At 50.3% G+C, this 17,742-nt stretch overlaps 1 protein-coding gene across 1 annotated transcript; it reads left to right on the top strand.

Moving 5' to 3' along the window:
• Positions 1-14,704: 14,704 nt before the first annotated feature.
• LOC128375659 (reticulon-3-B-like) lies at positions 14,705-17,742 on the top strand. Its single transcript, XM_053336056.1, has 7 exons — positions 14,705-14,883; positions 15,022-15,078; positions 15,383-15,521; positions 16,979-17,048; positions 17,367-17,413; positions 17,525-17,583; positions 17,694-17,742. The coding sequence occupies exons 1-7, from the start codon at positions 14,705-14,707 to the stop codon at positions 17,740-17,742; spliced, it is 600 nt and encodes a 199-aa protein (XP_053192031.1).

Here is a 17,742-nt window from a genome sequence, read left to right as displayed (position 1 = left end):
TCTCAGGAAAGAAAGAGAGAAGGAGGGAGGGAGGAAGGAAGGAAGGAAGAAGAAAGGGGGATGACTCTCTCAGGAAAGAAAGAGAGAAGGAGGGAGGAAGGAAGGAAGGAAGAAGAAAGGGGGATGACTCTCTCAGTGCTCTAACGTCTTATTCTTTAATATTTACAACTTCTCATGTTGAGCTTCAATAGAAAGAAGAGTTAACCCTTTATAGGACACTCATTGAAAGGAAGGGAGGAAGGAAAGAAGGATGGATGGAAGGAAGGAAAGGAAGGAAGGAAGGACGGAGGAAAGAAGGAAGGAAGGTAGGGGGGAGGAAGGACAAATGGAAGGAAGGAAGGACAGAGGAAGGAAGGAAGGAAGGAGGAAAGAAGGAAGGAAAGGAAGGAAGGTAGGGGGGAGGAAAGAAAGAGAGAAGGAGGGAGGGACAGAGGAAGGAAAGAAGGAAGGGAGGAGAGAAGGACAGAGGGAGGAAGGACAGATGGAAGGAAGGAAGGAAGGTAGGTAGGAGGGAGGAAAGAAGGAAGGAAGGTAGGGGGAGGAAAGAAAGAGAGAAGGAGGGAGGGAGGAAGGGAAGAAAGAAGGAAGGAAGGTAGGCGGAGGAAAGAAAGAGAGAAGGAGGGATGGAGGAAGGAAAGAAGGAAGGTAGGAAGAAGAAAGGGGGATGGAGGAAGGAAAGAAGGAAGGGAGGAGAGAAGGAGGGAGGGAGGAAGGACAGATGGAAGGAGGGAGGGAGGAAGGACAGATGGAAGGAAGGAAGGACAGAGGAAGGAAAGAAGGAAGGGAGGAGAGAAGGAGAGAGGGAGGAAGGAAGGAAGGAGGAAAGAAGGAAGGAAGGTAGGGGGGAGGAAAGAAAGAGAGAAGGAGGGAGGGACAGAGGAAGGAAAGAAGGAAGGGAGGAGAGAAGGACAGAGGGAGGAAGGACAGATGGAAGGAAGGAAGGAAGGTAGGTAGGAGGGAGGAAAGAAAGAGAGAAGGGGGGAGGGAGGAAGGGAAGAAAGAAGAAAGGGGGATGGAGGAAGGAAAGAAGGAAGGGAAGAGAGAAAGAGGGAGAGAGGAAGGACAGATGGAAGGAAGGAAGGGAAGGAAGGTAGGAGGGAGGAAAGAAAGAGAAGGAGGGAGGGAGGAAGGGAAGAAAGAAGGAAGGAATGAAGGAAGAAGAAAGGGGGATGGAGGAAGGAAAGAAGGAAGGGAGGAGAGAAGGAGGGAGGGAGGAAGGATGGAAGGAAGGACAGGAAGGAAAGAAGGAAGGGAGGAGAGAAGGAGGGAGGGAGGAAGGACAGATGGAAGGAAGGAAAGGAAGGACGGAGGAAATAAGGAACGAGGGAGGGAGAAAGGAAAAGAGGAAGGGAGGAAAGAAGGCATGGAGGAAGGAAAGGGGTCATACTGTAGGAGGGGTCATACTATAGGAGGGTCATACTGTAGGAGGGGTCATACTGTAGAGGGGTCATACTGTAGGAGGGTCATACTGTAGGAGGGGTCATACTGTAGGGGGGTCATACTGTAGAGGGGTCATACTGTAGAGGGGTCATACTGTAGGAGGGGTCATACTGTAGGAGGGGTCATACTGTAGGAGGGGTCATACCGTAGAGGGGTCATACTGTAGAGGGGTCATACTGTAGAGGGGTCATACTGTAGAGGGGTCATACTGTAGAGGGGTCATACTGTAGGAGGGTCATACTGTAGGAGGGGTCATACTGTAGAGGGGTCATACTGTAGGAGGGGTCATACTATAGGAGGGGTCATACTGTAGGAGGGTCATACTGTAAAGGGGTCATACTGTAGGAGGGGTCATACTGTAGAGGGGTCATACTGTAGGAGGGGTCATACTGTAGGAGGGGTCATACTGTAGGAGGGGTCATACTGTAGGAGGGTCATACTGTAGAGGGGTCATACTGTAGGAGGGGTCATACTGTAGAGGGGTCACACTGTAGAGGGGTCATACTGTAGGAGGGGTCATACTGTAGAGGGGTCATACTGTAGGAGGGGTCATACTGTAGGAGGGGTCATACTGTAGAGGGGTCATACTGTAGGAGGGGTCATACTGTAGAGGGGTCATACTGTAGAGGGGTCATACTGTAGAGGGGTCATACTGTAGGAGGGGTCATACTGTTGAGGGGTCATACTGTAGGAGGGTCATACTGTAGGAGGGGTCATACTGTAGAGGGGTCATACTGTAGGAGGGTCATACTGTAGGAGGCTCATACTGTAGGAGGGGTCATACTGTAGGAGGGGTCATACTATAGGAGGGGTCATACTGTAGAGGGGTCATACTGTAGAGGGGTCATACTGTAGAGGGGTCATACTGTAGGAGGGTCATACTGTAGGAGGGTCATACTGTAGGAGGGTCATACTGTAGGAGGGGTCATACTGTAGGAGGGGTCATACTGTAGAGGGGTCATACTGTAGAGGGGTCATAATGTAGGAGGGGTCATACTGTAGAGGGGTCATAATGTAGGAGGGTCATACTGTGGGAGGGGTCGTACTGTAGAGGGGTCATAATGTAGGAGGGTCATACCGTAGAGGGGTCGCACTGTAGGAGGGGTCATACTGTAGGAGGGGTCATACTGTGGTAGGGGTCATACTGTAGAGGGGTCATACTGTAGAGGGGTCATACCGTAGGAGGGGTCGCACTGTAGGAGGGTCATACTGTAGGAGGGGTCATACTGTAGGAGGCTCATACTGTAGGAGGCTCATACTGTAGGAGGGGTCATACTGTAGGAGGGGTCATACTGTAGGAGGGGTCATACTGTAGGAGGGGTCATGCTTTAGGGTCATACTGTAGAGGGGTCATACTGTAGAGGGGTCATACTGTAGAGGGGTCATACTGTAGAGGGGTCATACTGTAGGAGGGGTCATACTGTAGAGGGGTCATACTGTAGGAGGGTCATACTGTAGAGGGGTCATACTGTAGGAGGGGTCATACTGTAGAGGGGTCTTACTGTAGGAGGGGTCATACTGTAGGAGGGGTCATACTGTAGGAGGGGTCATACTGTAGGAGGGGTCATACTGTAGGAGGGGTCATACTCAAGGAGGGGTCATACTCAAGGAGGGGTCATACTGTAGGAGGGGTCATACTGTAGAGGGGTCATACTGTAGGAGGGGTCATACTGTAGGAGGGGTCATATTGTAGAGGGGTCATACTGTAGGAGGGTCATACTGTAGGAGGGGTCATACTGTAGGAGGGTCATACTGTAGAGGGGTCATACTGTAGAGGGGTCATACTGTAGGAGGGTCATACTGTAGGAGGGGTCATACTGTAGAGGGGTCATATTGTAGGAGGGTCTTACTGTAGGAGGGGTCATACTGTAGGAGGGTCATACTGTAGGAGGGGTCATATTGTAGAGGGGTCATACTGTAGAGGGGTCATACTGTAGGAGGCTGTAGAGGGGTCATACTGTAGGAGGGGTCATACTGTAGGAGGGTCATACTGTAGAGGGGTCATACTGTAGAGGGGTCATACTGTAGGAGGGGTCATACTGTAGAGGGGTCATACTGTAGGAGGGGTCATACTGTAGGAGGGTCATACTGTAGAGGGGTCATACTGTAGGAGGGGTCATACTGTAGAGGGGTCATACTGTAGGAGGGTCATACTGTAGGAGGGTCATACTGTAGGAGGGGTCATACTGTAGAGGGGTCATACTGTAGGAGGGGTCATACTGTAGAGGGGGTCATACTGTAGAGGGGTCATACTATAGGAGGGGTCATACTGTAGGAGGGGTCATACTGTAGAGGGGTCATACTGTAGGAGGGGTCATACTGTAGAGGGGTCATACTGTAGAGGGGTCATACTGTAGGAGGGTCTTACTGTAGAGGGGTCATACTGTAGGAGAGGTCATACTGTAGGAGGGGTCATACTGTAGAGGGGTCATACTGTAGAGGGGTCATACTGTAGGAGGGGTCATACTGTAGGAGGGTCATACTGTAGGAGGGGTCATACTGTAGGAGGGTCATACTGTGGGGGGTCATACTGTAGAGGGGTCAAACTGTAGGAGGGTCATACTGTAGGAGGGTCATACTGTAGGAGGGGTCATACTGTAGGAGGGGTCATACTGTAGAGGGGTCATACTGTAGAGGGGTCATACTATAGGAGGGGTCATACTGTAGGAGGGGTCATACTGTAGGAGGGGTCATACTATAGAGGGGTCATACTGTAGGAGGGGTCGTACTGTAGGAGGGGTCATACTGTAGAGGGGTCATACTGTAGAGGGGTCATACTGTAGAGGGGTCATACTGTAGGAGGGGTCATACTGTAGAGGGGTCATACTGTAGGAGGGGTCATACTGTAAGAGGGGTCATACTGTAGAGGGGTCATACTGTAGAGGGGTCATACTGTAGAGGGGTCATACTGTAGGAGGGGTCATACTGTAGAGGGGTCATACTGTAGGAGGGTCATACTGTAGAGGGGGTCATACTGTAGAGGGGTCATACTGTAGGAGGGTCATACTGTAGGAGGGTCATACTGTAGGAGGGTCATACTGTAGAGGGGTCATACTGTAGAGGGGTCATACTTTAGGAGGGGTCATACTGTGGGAGGGGTCATACTGTAGAGGGGTCATACTGTAGAGGGGTCATACTGTAGGAGGGGTCATACTGTAGGAGGGGTCATACTGTAGAGGGGTCATACTGTAGGAGGGGGTCATACTGTAGGAGGGGTCATACTGTAGGAGGGGTCATACTGTAGAGGGGTCATACTGTAGGAGGGGGTCATACTGTAGGAGGGGGTCATACTGTAGGAGGGGGTCATACTGTAGGAGGGGTCATACTGTAGGAGGGGTCATACTGTAGGAGGGGTCATACTGTAGGAGGGGTCATACTGTAGAGGGGTCATACTGTAGGAGGGTCATACTGTAGAGGGGTCATACTGTAGGAGGGGTCATACTGTAGAGGGTCATACTGTAGGAGGGTCATACTGTAGGAGGGGTCATACTGTAGGAGGGTCATACTGTAGAGGGGTCATACTGTAGGAGGGGTCATACTGTAGGAGGGTCATACTGTAGGAGGGTCATACTGTAGGAGGGGTCATACTGTAGGAGGGGTCATACTGTAGGAGGGTCATACTGTAGGAGGGTCATACTGTAGGAGGGGTCATACTGTAGGAGGGTCATACTGTAGGAGGGTCATACTGTAGAGGGGTCATGCTGTAGAGGGGTCATACTGTAGGAGGGGGTCATACTGTAGGAGGGGTCATACTGTAGGAGGGGTCATACTGTAGGAGGGGTCATACTGTAGAGGGGTCATACTGTAGGAGGGTCATACTGTAGGAGGGGTCATACTGTAGGAGGGGTCATACTGTAGGAGGGTCATACTGTAGGAGGGGTCATACTGTAGGAGGGGTCATACTGTAGAGGGGTCATACTGTAGAGGGGTCATACTGTAGGAGGGGTCATACTGTAGGAGGGGTCATACTGTAGGAGGGGTCATACTGTAGGAGGGTCATACTGTAAAGGGGTCATACTGTAGAGGGGGAGGGGTCATACTGTAGAGGGGTCATACTGTAGGAGGGGTCATACTGTAGGAGGGTCATACTGTAGAGGGGTCATACTGTAGGAGGGGTCATACTGTAGAGGGGTCATACTGTAGAGGGGTCATACTGTAGGAGGGGTCATACTGTAGGAGGGGTCATACTGTAGAGGGGTCATACTGTAGAGGGGTCATACTGTAGGAGGGGTCATACTGTAGAGGGGTCATACTGTAGAGGGGTCATACTGTAGGAGGGTCATACTGTAGAGGGGTCATACTGTAGGAGGGGTCATACTGTAGGAGGGTCATACTGTAGAGGGGTCATACTGTAGGAGGGGTCATACTGTAGGAGGGGTCATACTGTAGAGGGGTCATACTGTAGAGGGGTCATACTGTAGGAGGGGTCATACTGTAGAGGGGTCATACTGTAGAGGGGTCATACTGTAGGAGGGTCATACTGTAGAGGGGTCATACTGTAGGAGGGGTCATACTGTAGAGGGGTCATACTGTAGAGGGGTCATACTGTAGAGGGGTCATACTGTAGAGGGGTCATACTGTAGGAGGGTCATACTGTAGGAGGGTCATACTGTAGGAGGGTCATACTGTAGAGGGGTCATACTGTAGAGGGGTCATACTGTAGGAGGGTCATACTGTAGGAGGGGTCATACTGTAGGAGGGGTCATACTGTAGGGGGGGTCATACTGTAGGAGGGTCATACTGTAGGGGGGGTCATACTGTAGGGAGGGTCATACTATAGGAGGGGTCATACTGTAGGAGGGTCATACTGTAGGAGGGTCATATTGTAGGAGGGGTCATACTGTAGGAGGGGTCATACTGTAGGGGGGTCATATTGTAGGAGGGGTCATACTGTAGAGGGGTCATACTGTAGGAGGGGTCATACTGTAGGAGGGGTCATACTGTAGGAGGGGTCATACTGTAGGAGGGGTCATACTGTAGGAGGGGTCATACTGTAGAGGGGTCATACTGTAGCAGGGTCATACTGTAGAGGGGTCATACTGTAGAGGGGTCATACTGTAGAGGGGTCATACTGTAGGAGGGTCATACTGTAGGAGGGTCTTACTGTAGAGGGGTCATACTGTAGGAGGGGTCATACTGTAGGAGGGGTCATACTGTAGGAGGGGTCATACTGTAGAGGGGTCATACTGTAGGAGGGTCAAACTGTAGAGGGGTCATACTGTAGAGGGGTCATACTGTAGGAGGGTCATACTGTAGAGGGGTCATACTGTAGAGGGGTCATACTGTAGAGGGGTCATACTGTAGAGGGGTCATACTGTAGGAGGGGTCATACTGTAGGAGGGGTCATACTGTAGAGGGGTCATACTGTAGAGGGGTCATACTGTAGAGGGGTCATACTGTAGAGGGGTCATACTGTAGGAGGGGTCATACTGTAGAGGGGTCATACTGTAGGAGGGTCATACTGTAGAGGGGTCATACTGTAGAGGGGGAGGGGTCATACTGTAGAGGGGTCATACTGTAGGAGGGGTCATACTGTAGGAGGGTCATACTGTAAAGGGGTCATACTGTAGAGGGGGAGGGGTCATACTGTAGAGGGGTCATACTGTAGGAGGGGTCATACTGTAGGAGGGTCATACTGTAGAGGGGTCATACTGTAGGAGGGGTCATACTGTAGAGGGGTCATACTGTAGAGGGGTCATACTGTAGGAGGGGTCATACTGTAGGAGGGGTCATACTGTAGAGGGGTCATACTGTAGAGGGGTCATACTGTAGGAGGGGTCATACTGTAGAGGGGTCATACTGTAGAGGGGTCATACTGTAGGAGGGTCATACTGTAGAGGGGTCATACTGTAGGAGGGGTCATACTGTAGGAGGGTCATACTGTAGAGGGGTCATACTGTAGGAGGGGTCATACTGTAGGAGGGGTCATACTGTAGAGGGGTCATACTGTAGAGGGGTCATACTGTAGGAGGGGTCATACTGTAGAGGGGTCATACTGTAGAGGGGTCATACTGTAGGAGGGTCATACTGTAGAGGGGTCATACTGTAGGAGGGGTCATACTGTAGGAGGGTCATACTGTAGAGGGGTCATACTGTAGGAGGGGTCATACTGTAGAGGGGTCATACTGTAGAGGGGTCATACTGTAGGAGGGGTCATACTGTAGGAGGGTCATACTGTAGGAGGGTCATACTGTAGAGGAGTCATACTGTAGAGGGGTCATACTGTAGGAGGGGTCATACTGTAGAGGGGTCATACTGTAGAGGGGTCATACTGTAGAGGGGGTCATACTGTAGGAGGGGGAGGGGTCTTACTGTAGGAGGGGTCATACTGTAGGAGGGGTCATACTGTAGGAGGGTCATACTGTAGGAGGGTCATACTGTAGAGGGGTCATACTGTAGGAGGGGTCATACTGTAGAGGGGTCATACTGTAGGAGGGGGGGTCATACTGTAGGAGGGGTCATACTGTAGAGGGGTCATACTGTAGGAGGGGTCATACTGTAGGAGGGGTCATACTGTAGAGGGGTCATACCGTAGAGGGGTCATACTGTAGGAGGGGTCAAACTGTAGGAGGGTCAAACTGTAGGAGGGTCATACTGTAGGAGGGGTCATACTGTAGGAGGGGTCATACCGTAGAGGGGTCATACTGTAGAGGGGTCATACCGTAGAGGGGTCATACTGTAGGAGGGGTCAAACTGTAGGAGGGTCAAACTGTAGGAGGGTCATACTGTAGGAGGGGTCATACTGTAGGAGGGGTCATACTGTAGGAGGGTCATACTGTAGGAGGGTCATACTGTAGGAGGGTCATACTGTAGGAGGGGTCATACTGTAGAGGGGTCATACTGTAGAGGGGTCATACTGTAGAGGGGTCATACTGTAGATGGGGTCATACTGTAGGAGGGTCATACTGTAGAGGGGTCATACTGTAGGAGGGGTCATACTGTAGAGGGGTCATACTGTAGAGGGGTCATACTGTAGGAGGGGTCATACTGTAGGAGGGGTCATACTGTAGGAGGGTCATACTGTAGGAGGGGTCATACTGTAGGAGGGTCATACTGTAGAGGGGTCATACTGTAGGAGGGGTCATACTGTAGAGGGGTCATACTGTAGAGGGGTCATACTGTAGGAGGGGTCATACTGTAGGAGGGGTCATACTGTAGGAGGGTCATACTGTAGGAGGGGTCATAATGTAGGAGGGGTCATACTGTAGGAGGGTCATACTGTAGTAGGGTCATACTGTAGAGGGGTCATACTGTAGAGGGGTCATACTGTAGAGGGGTCATACTGTAGGGGGGTCATACTGTAGGAGGGGTCATACTGTAGGAGGGGTCATACTGTGGGAGGGTCATACTGTAGAGGGGTCATACTGTAGGAGGGTCATACTGTAGGAGGGGTCATACTGTAGAGGGGTCATACTGTAGGAGGGTCTTACTGTAGGAGGGTCATACTGTAGGAGGGGTCACACTGTAGGAGGGTCTTACTGTAGGAGGGTCATACTGTAGGAGGGTCATACTGTAGGAGGGTCATACTGTAGAGGGGTCATACTGTAGAGGGGTCATACTGTAGGAGGGTCTTACTGTAGGAGGGTCATACTGTAGGAGGGGTCACACTGTAGGAGGGTCTTACTGTAGGAGGGTCATACTGTAGGAGGGGTCATACTGTAGAGGGGTCATACTGTAGGAGGGGTCATACTGTAGGAGGGGTCATACTGTAGGAGGGGTCATACTGTAGAGGGGTCATACTGTAGGAGGGGTCATACTGTAGAGGGGTCATACTGTAGGAGGGTCATACTGTAGGAGGGGTCATACTGTAGGAGGGTCTTACTGTAGGAGGGTCATATTGTAGGAGGGTCTTACTGTAGAGGGGTCATACTGTAGAGGGGTCATACTGTAGAGGGGTCATACTGTAGAGGGGTCATACTGTAGGAGGGGTCATACTGTAGATGGGGTCAAACTGTAGGAGGGGTCATACTGTAGAGGGGTCACACTGTAGGAGGGGTCATACTGTAGAGGGGTCATACTGTAGAAGGGTCATACTGTAGGAGGGTCATACTGTAGGAGGGGTCATACTGTGGGAGGGTCATACTGTAGGAGGGTCATACTGTAGAGGGGTCATACTGTAGGGGGGTCATACTGTAGAGGGGTCATACTGTAGAGGGGTCATACTGTAGGAGGGGTCATACTGTAGGAGGGGGGGGTCATACTGTAGAGGGGTCATACTGTAGGAGGGTCATACTGTAGAGGGGTCATACTGTAGGAGGGGTCATACTGTAGGAGGGGTCATACTGTAGGAGGGGGGGGTCATACTGTAGAGGGGTCATACTGTAGGAGGGGTCATACTGTAGAGGGGTCATACTGTAGGAGGGTCATACTGTAGGAGGGTCATACTGTAGGAGGGTCATACTGTAGGAGGGGTCATACTGTAGGAGGGGTCATACTGTAGGAGGGGTCATACTGTAGGAGGGGTCATACTGTAGAGGGGGTCATACTGTAGGAGGGTCATACTGTAGGAGGGGTCATACTGTAGGAGGGGTCATACTGTAGGAGGGGTCATACTGTAGGAGGGGTCATACTGTAGAGGGGTCATACTGTAGGAGGGGTCATACTGTAGAGGGGTCATACTGTAGGAGGGGTCATACTGTAGGAGGGTCATACTGTCGGAGGGGTCATACTGTAGAGGGGTCATACTGTAGGAGGGTCATACTGTAGGAGGGGTCATACTATAGAGGGGTCATACTGTAGAGGGGTCATACTGTAGGAGGGGTCATACTGTAGGAGGGGTCATACTGTAGAGGGGTCATACTGTAGGAGGGGTCATACTGTACGAGGGTCATACTGTAGGAGGGGTCATACTGTAGAGGGGTCATACTGTAGAGGGGTCATACTGTAGGAGGGGTCATACTGTAGAGGGGTCATACTGTAGAGGGGTCATACTGTAGAGGGGTCATACTGTAGAGGGGTCATACTGTAGGAGGGGTCATACTGTAGAGGGGTCATACTGTAGGAGGGTCATACTGTAGGAGGGGTCATACTGTAGAAGGGGTCATACTGTAGGAGGGGTCATACTGTAGAGGGGTCATACTGTGGGAGGGTCATACTGTAGAGGGGTCATACTGTAGGAGGGGTCATACTGTAGGAGGGGTCATACTGTAGGAGGGGTCATACTGTAGAGGGGTCATACTGTAGAGGGGTCATACTGTAGGAGGGGTCATACTGTAGGAGGGGTCATACTGTAGGAGGGGTCATACTGTAGGAGGGTCATACTGTAGGAGGGGTCATACTGTAGGAGGGTCATACTGTAGAGGGGTCTTACTGTAGGAGGGGTCATACTGTAGGAGGGGTCATACTGTAGGAGGGGTCATACTGTAGGAGGGGTCATACTGTAGAGGGGTCATACTGTAGAGGGGTCATACTGTAGGAGGGGTCATACTGTAGGAGGGGTCATACTGTAGGAGGGGTCATACTGTAGGAGGGTCATACTGTAGGAGGGGTCATACTGTAGGAGGGTCATACTGTAGGAGGGGGAGGGGTCATACTATAGAGGGGTCATACTGTAGAGGGGTCATACTGTAGGAGGGGTCATACTGTAGGAGGGGTCATACTGTAGGAGGGGTCATACTGTAGAGGGGTCATACTGTAGAGGGGTCATACTGTAGGAGGGGTCATACTATAGAGGGGTCATACTGTAGAGGGGTCATACTGTAGGAGGGGTCATACTGTAGGAGGGGTCATACTATAGAGGGGTCATACTGTAGAGGGGTCATACTGTAGGAGGGTCATACTGTAGGAGGGTCATACTGTAGAGGGGTCATACTGTAGAGGGGTCATACTGTAGAGGGGTCATACTGTAGGAGGGGTCATACTGTAGGAGGGTCATACTGTAGAGGGGTCATACTGTAGGAGGGTCATACTGTAGGAGGGGTCATACTGTAGGAGGGTCATACTGTAGAGGGGTCATACTGTAGGAGGGGTCATACTGTAGGAGGGGTCATACTGTAGGAGGGGTCATACTGTAGGAGGGGTCATACTGTAGAGGGGTCATACTGTAGGAGGGTCATACTGTAGGAGGGGTCATACTGTAGGAGGGTCATACTGTAGGAGGGGTCATACTGTAGAGGGGTCATACTGTAGAGGGGTCATACTGTAGGAGGGTCATACTGTAGGAGGGGTCATACTGTAGGAGGGGTCATACTGTAGGAGGGGTCATACTGTAGGAGGGTCATACTGTAGGAGGGGTCATACTGTAGAGGGGTCATACTGTAGGAGGGTCATACTGTAGGAGGGGTCATACTGTAGGAGGGGTCATACTGTAGGAGGGGTCATACTGTAGGAGGGTCATACTGTAGAGGGGTCATACTGTAGGAGGGTCATACTGTAGGAGGGGTCATACTGTAGGAGGGGTCATACTGTAGGAGGGGTCATACTGTAGAGGGGTCATACTGTAGAGGGGTCATACTGTAGGAGGGTCATACTGTAGGAGGGGTCATACTGTAGAGGGGTCATACTGTAGAGGGGTCATACTGTAGGAGGGTCATACTGTAGAGGGGTCATACTGTAGGAGGGGTCATACTGTAGAGGGGTCATACTGTAGAGGGGTCATACTGTAGGAGGGGTCATACTGTAGGAGGGTCATACTGTAGGAGGGGTCATACTGTAGAGGGGTCATACTATATGAGGGGTCATACTGTAGAGGGGTCATACTGTAGGAGGGGTCATACTGTAGAGGGGTCATACTGTAGGAGGGGTCTTACTGTGGGGGGGTCATACTGTAGAGGGGTCATACTGTAGGAGGGGTCATACTGTAGGAGGGTCATACTGTAGGAGGGTCATACTGTAGAGGGGTCATACTATAGAGGGGTCATACTGTAGAGGGGTCATACTGTAGGAGGGGTCATACTGTAGGAGGGGTCATACTGTAGAGGGGTCATACTGTAGAGGGGTCATACTGTAGGAGGGGTCATACTGTAGAAGGGTCATACTGTAGGAGGGGTCATACTGTAGAGGGGTCATACTGTAGGAGGGGTCATACTGTAGGAGGGTCATACTGTAGGAGGGGTCATACTGTAGGAGGGGTCATACTGTAGGAGGGTCATACTGTAGAGGGGTCATACTGTAGGAGGGTCATACTGTAGGAGGGGTCATACTGTAGGAGGGGTCATACTGTAGGAGGGGTCATACTGTAGTAGGGTCATACTGTAGAGGGGTCATACTGTAGGAGGGGTCATACTGTAGGAGGGTCATACTGTAGGAGGGGTCATACTGTAGGAGGGGTCATACTGTAGGAGGGGTCATACTGTAGGAGGGTCATACTGTAGAGGGGTCATACTGTAGGAGGGTCATACTGTAGGAGGGGTCATACTGTAGAGGGGTCATACTGTAGGAGGGGTCATACTGTAGAGGGGTCATACTGTAGGAGGGGTCATACTGTAGGAGGGGTCATACTGTAGTAGGGTCATACTGTAGGAGGGGTCATACTGTAGGAGGGTCATACTGTAGGAGGGGTCATACTGTAGAGGGGTCATACTGTAGAGGGGTCATACTGTAGGAGGGGTCATACTGTAGAGGGGTCATACTGTAGAGGGGTCATACTGTAGAGGGGTCATACTGTAGGAGGGGTCATACTGTAGAGGGGTCATACTGTAGGAGGGGTCATACTGTAGGAGGGGTCATACTGTAGGAGGGGTCATACTGTAGGAGGGGTCATACTGTAGGAGGGTCATACTGTAGAGGGGTCATACTGTAGGAGGGGTCATACTGTAGAGGGGTCATACTGTAGAAGGGTCATACTGTAGGAGGGGTCATACTGTAGAGGGGTCATACTGTAGGAGGGGTCATACTGTAGGAGGGTCATACTGTAGGAGGGGTCATACTGTAGGAGGGGTCATACTGTAGGAGGGTCATACTGTAGAGGGGTCATACTGTAGGAGGGTCATACTGTAGGAGGGGTCATACTGTAGGAGGGTCATACTGTAGGAGGGGTCATACTGTAGGAGGGGTCATACTGTAGAGGGGTTATACTGTAGGAGGGGTCATACTGTAGGAGGGTCATACTGTAGAGGGGTCATACTGTAGGAGGGTCATACTGTAGAGGGGTCATACTGTAGGAGGGGTCATACTGTAGGAGGGGTCATACTGTAGAGGGGTCATACTGTAGGAGGGGTCATACTGTAGGAGGGTCATACTGTGGGAGGGGTCATACTGTAGGAGGGGTCATACTGTAGGAGGGGTCATACTGTGGGAGGGGTCATACTGTAGGAGGGGTCATACTGTAGGAGGGGTCATACTGTAGAGGGGTCATACTGTAGAGGGGTCATACTGTAGAGGGGTCATACTGTAGGAGGGGTCATACTGTAGAGGGGTCATACTGTAGAGGGGTCATACTGTAGGAGGGGTCATACTGTAGGAGGGGTCATACTGTAGAGGGGTCATACTGTAGGAGGGGTCATACTGTAGGAGGGGTCATACTGTAGGAGGGGTCATACTGTAGAGGGGTCATACTGTAGGAGGGGTCATACTGTAGGAGGGGTCATACTGTAGAGGGGTCATACTGTAGAGGGGTCATACTGTAGGAGGGGTCATACTGTAGAGGGGTCATACTGTAGAGGGGTCATAATGTAGGAGGGGTCATACTGTAGGAGGGTCATACTGTAGAGGGGTCATACTGTAGGAGGGGTCATACTGTAGGAGGGGGTCATACTGTAGAGGGGTCATACTGTAGGAGGGGTCATACTGTAGGAGGGGTCATACTGTAGGAGGGGTCATACTGTAGAGGGGTCATACTGTAGGAGGGGTCATACTGTAGGAGGGGTCATACTGTAGGAGGGTCATACTGTAGGAGGGGTCATACTGTAGAGGGGTCATACTGTAGGAGGGGTCATACTGTAGGAGGGTCATACTGTAGAGGGGTCATACTGTAGGAGGGGTCATACTGTAGGAGGGGTCATACTGTAGAGGGGTCATACTGTAGGAGGGGTCTTACTGTAGGAGGGTCATACTGTAGGAGGGTCATACTGTAGGAGGGGTCATACTGTAGGAGGGGTCATACTGTAGAGGGGTCATGCTGTAGGAGAGGGGTCATACTGTAGAGGGGTCATACTGTAGAGGGGTCATACTGTAGGAGGGGTCATACTGTAGAGGGGTCATACTGTAGGAGGGGTCATACTGTAGAGGGGTCATACTGTAGAGGGGTCATGCTGTAGGAGAGGGGTCATACTGTAGAGGAGTCATACTGTGGGGGGGGGGTCTTACTGTGTCGGTAGGGGTCAGTATGAACCTGTCCTTCTGTCTCTTTGCAGCTGTTCAGCTCGTTCACTGGAAACAACCAAAGAAATCTGCTGCAGCATTCGGCCTATCGCTGCTGATTCTGGTCTCCGTGGCAACGCTGTCCGTCATCAGTGTGGTGTCCTACCTGCTGCTGGCCTGCCTCTGCATCACCATCACCTTCAGGTGGGGGGGGGGGGGCGGGGGGGGTTCCTCTGCATCACCATGGGGGGGGGGGTTCTTCTGCATCACCATCACCTTCAGGTGGGGGGGGGGGGGGCTCAAAAGATGTCATCCTAACAATGATCTGCTTCCTGTCTGCAGGGTTTATAAATCTGTGATCCAGGCCGTCCAGAAGTCTGATGAAGGCCACCCGTTCAAGTAAGAACCACACAGAACCACACACTACCACACAGAACCTGAAATACAGAGTAGAACCACACAGAACCTGAGATATAGAGTAGAACCACAAAGATAACCTGAGATATAGTGTAGAACCTGAGTTATAGAACACAAGCTAAGTTATAATGTGGAACCTGAGTTATAGAACACAAGCTAAGTTATAATGTAGAACCTGAGTTATAGAACAGAACCTGAGTTATAGTGTAGAACCACAGTCCTACTGTAGAACCTGAGTCATACAGTAGAACCCGAGTCATAGAACCGTCTTCTGTTCTCCTGCCAGGTCTCTGTTGGACCGGGACATCTCTCTGTCCCCGGAGTCGGTCCGGATGCTGGCGGATCAGAGTCTGGTTCATGTGAACTGGTTGAGCAGTCAGACCCGGAGGCTGCTGCTGGTGGAGGACCTGGTGGACTCTCTGAAGGTCAGATATGTTACGGCTGTGGATCAGTAGAACAGAACCTGAGTTATACTGTAGAACCTGAGTTATAGTGTAGAACCTGAGTCAGAGGCTGTGGATCAGTAGAACAGAACCTGGGTCACATGGGATATGGGGGGGGTCATGGGAGGGTGTGGCGGGACATGCGGCATATGGGGGACATGCAGCGTATGGGGGGGTATATGGGGCGTATGGGGGGTCATGGCGGGGTATGGGGGTATATGGGGGGACATGGGGGGGCATGGCGGGTGCTGTTAGCAGTGGTGGACAGTAACGAAGTAAATTTACTTAAGTACAGTTTTTGAGTATCTGAACTTAACTTGAGTATTATTTTACTTTCACTACATTTGAAGGACAGATATTGTACTTTTTACTACATTTCTACTGATGCTCTCGTTACTCTACTGTTGAGCTCACGTCAGCTGATAAATAAACTGTTTCTGCTGATTTGTGTATGGTTTGTCTTAGTCATATATCCGTACCTGAACTACGTATTGCCATATGAAGACATGGAGGAAGAAACTGGAGAGACTCCCACCGAGCCCCCGTGGCCTGATCTCAAACCCATGATTGTTAGTTTCAGTTTAAATGTTTGTTGAGTTTACCGCAAACTAATTATATCACAAAAACTCATCTTCCAACCTGAAAAAGTATGTCGTGGTAAAGTAGCTACTAATGTTAGCTAGCTTAATGTTTGTTAAATTGCAGATGAACATTTTAAACATAATTGTGCTTTAGTATCATAGTTGCCATTTTTAAACAGTTTAAACATACGAGAACTGTTGCAGTGAAGAATGATTAAGTTGACTTTCTGTTCATGTTTTTTATATAATTCATATCAAAGAGTCCAAGGTAGGGGTTTGGGTTAGGGTGGGGGGGAGGGTTTCATGGTTGGGGGTTAGAGTCTGAGGTAGGGGTTAGGGTTAGGGTGGGGGGGGGGGGGGTCATGGTTGGGGGTTAGAGTCTGAGGTAGGGGTTAGGGTTAGGGTGGGGGGGGGGTCATGGTTGGGGGTTAGAGTCTGAGGTAGGGGTTAGGGTTAGGGTGGGGGGGGGTTTCATGGTTGGGGTTAGAGTCTGAGGTAGGGGTTAGGGTTAGGGTGGGGGGGGGTTTCATGGTTGGGGTTAGAGTCTGAGGTAGGGGTTAGGTGTGTTGAAATGTGTTCTGAGGCTTCTTGACTTTATGTGTTTGAGCTATAAACAGTCTGGAGCAGAATCACATCAGTGTAGTGTATACTGACAATAAAACTACTTCCTGTATTTCCTGAGATATGTTTAAGTACTTTTACTTTAAGCAAATACTTTAGTACTTTTACTTAAGTAATATTTTGACTAAGCTACTTTTACTTGTATTGAGTATCTGTACTTTTACTCAGGTAGTGGGTTAGGGTTAGGGTTAGTAGTGTCCTCCTCTGGCTGTGAGTCAGTTAGTGTGTGTGTTGCAGCTGGCTGCTGTCATGTGGGTGATGACGTATGTTGGAGCCATCTTTAACGGCATCACCATCCTCATCCTCGGTGAGTCTGCTTCTTATTGATTCATTAATTAAACTGATTGATTGATTCAGTTGATTGATTGATTGATGGATCAGCTGATTGATTGATTGATTGATTGATTGATTGATTGACTGATTGATTGATTGATTGATTGATTGATTGATTGATTGATTGACTGATTGACTGATTGATTGATTGATTGATTGACTGATTGATTGATTGATTGATTGACTGATTGACTGATTGATTGATTGATTGATTGATTGATTGATTGATTGATTGATTGATTGATTGATTGATTGATGAGCAGTAAACGGTAAACTCTCTCTCTCTCTGCAGCGGACATCATCTTCTTCACCACACCGCTCATCTACCAGAAGAGAAAGGTACTCATTCACCTCCATCAGGTGGACAAAATATCAGAAACACACGTCTGACTCTGTGTGTGTGTGTGTGTGTGTGTGTGTGTGTGTGTGTGTGTGTGTGTGTGTGTTCAGGCACAGATTGATCAGCACATCGAGAAGATTCGGTCCAGAGTTGAGGAAACGCTGCAGAAGTGAGTTCAAGTGGAGAGCTGAAAACTGAACTTTAATGAAAATCAATGAGAGACTTTATCATCATTCTGTGTGTGTGTGTGTGTGTGTGTGTGTGTGTGTGTGTGTGTAGGCTCCATGACAGGTTACCAGGAGCTGTGAAAAGAGCCAAAGCTGAGTGA

The sequence above is a fragment of the Scomber japonicus genome, chromosome 2 (assembly GCF_027409825.1).
Source record: "Scomber japonicus isolate fScoJap1 chromosome 2, fScoJap1.pri, whole genome shotgun sequence".
Classification (NCBI taxonomy): Eukaryota; Metazoa; Chordata; class Actinopteri; order Scombriformes; family Scombridae; genus Scomber; species Scomber japonicus.
The sequence above is the reverse complement of the archived record's forward strand: the minus strand, read 5'-3'. Positions and strand labels throughout refer to the sequence as shown.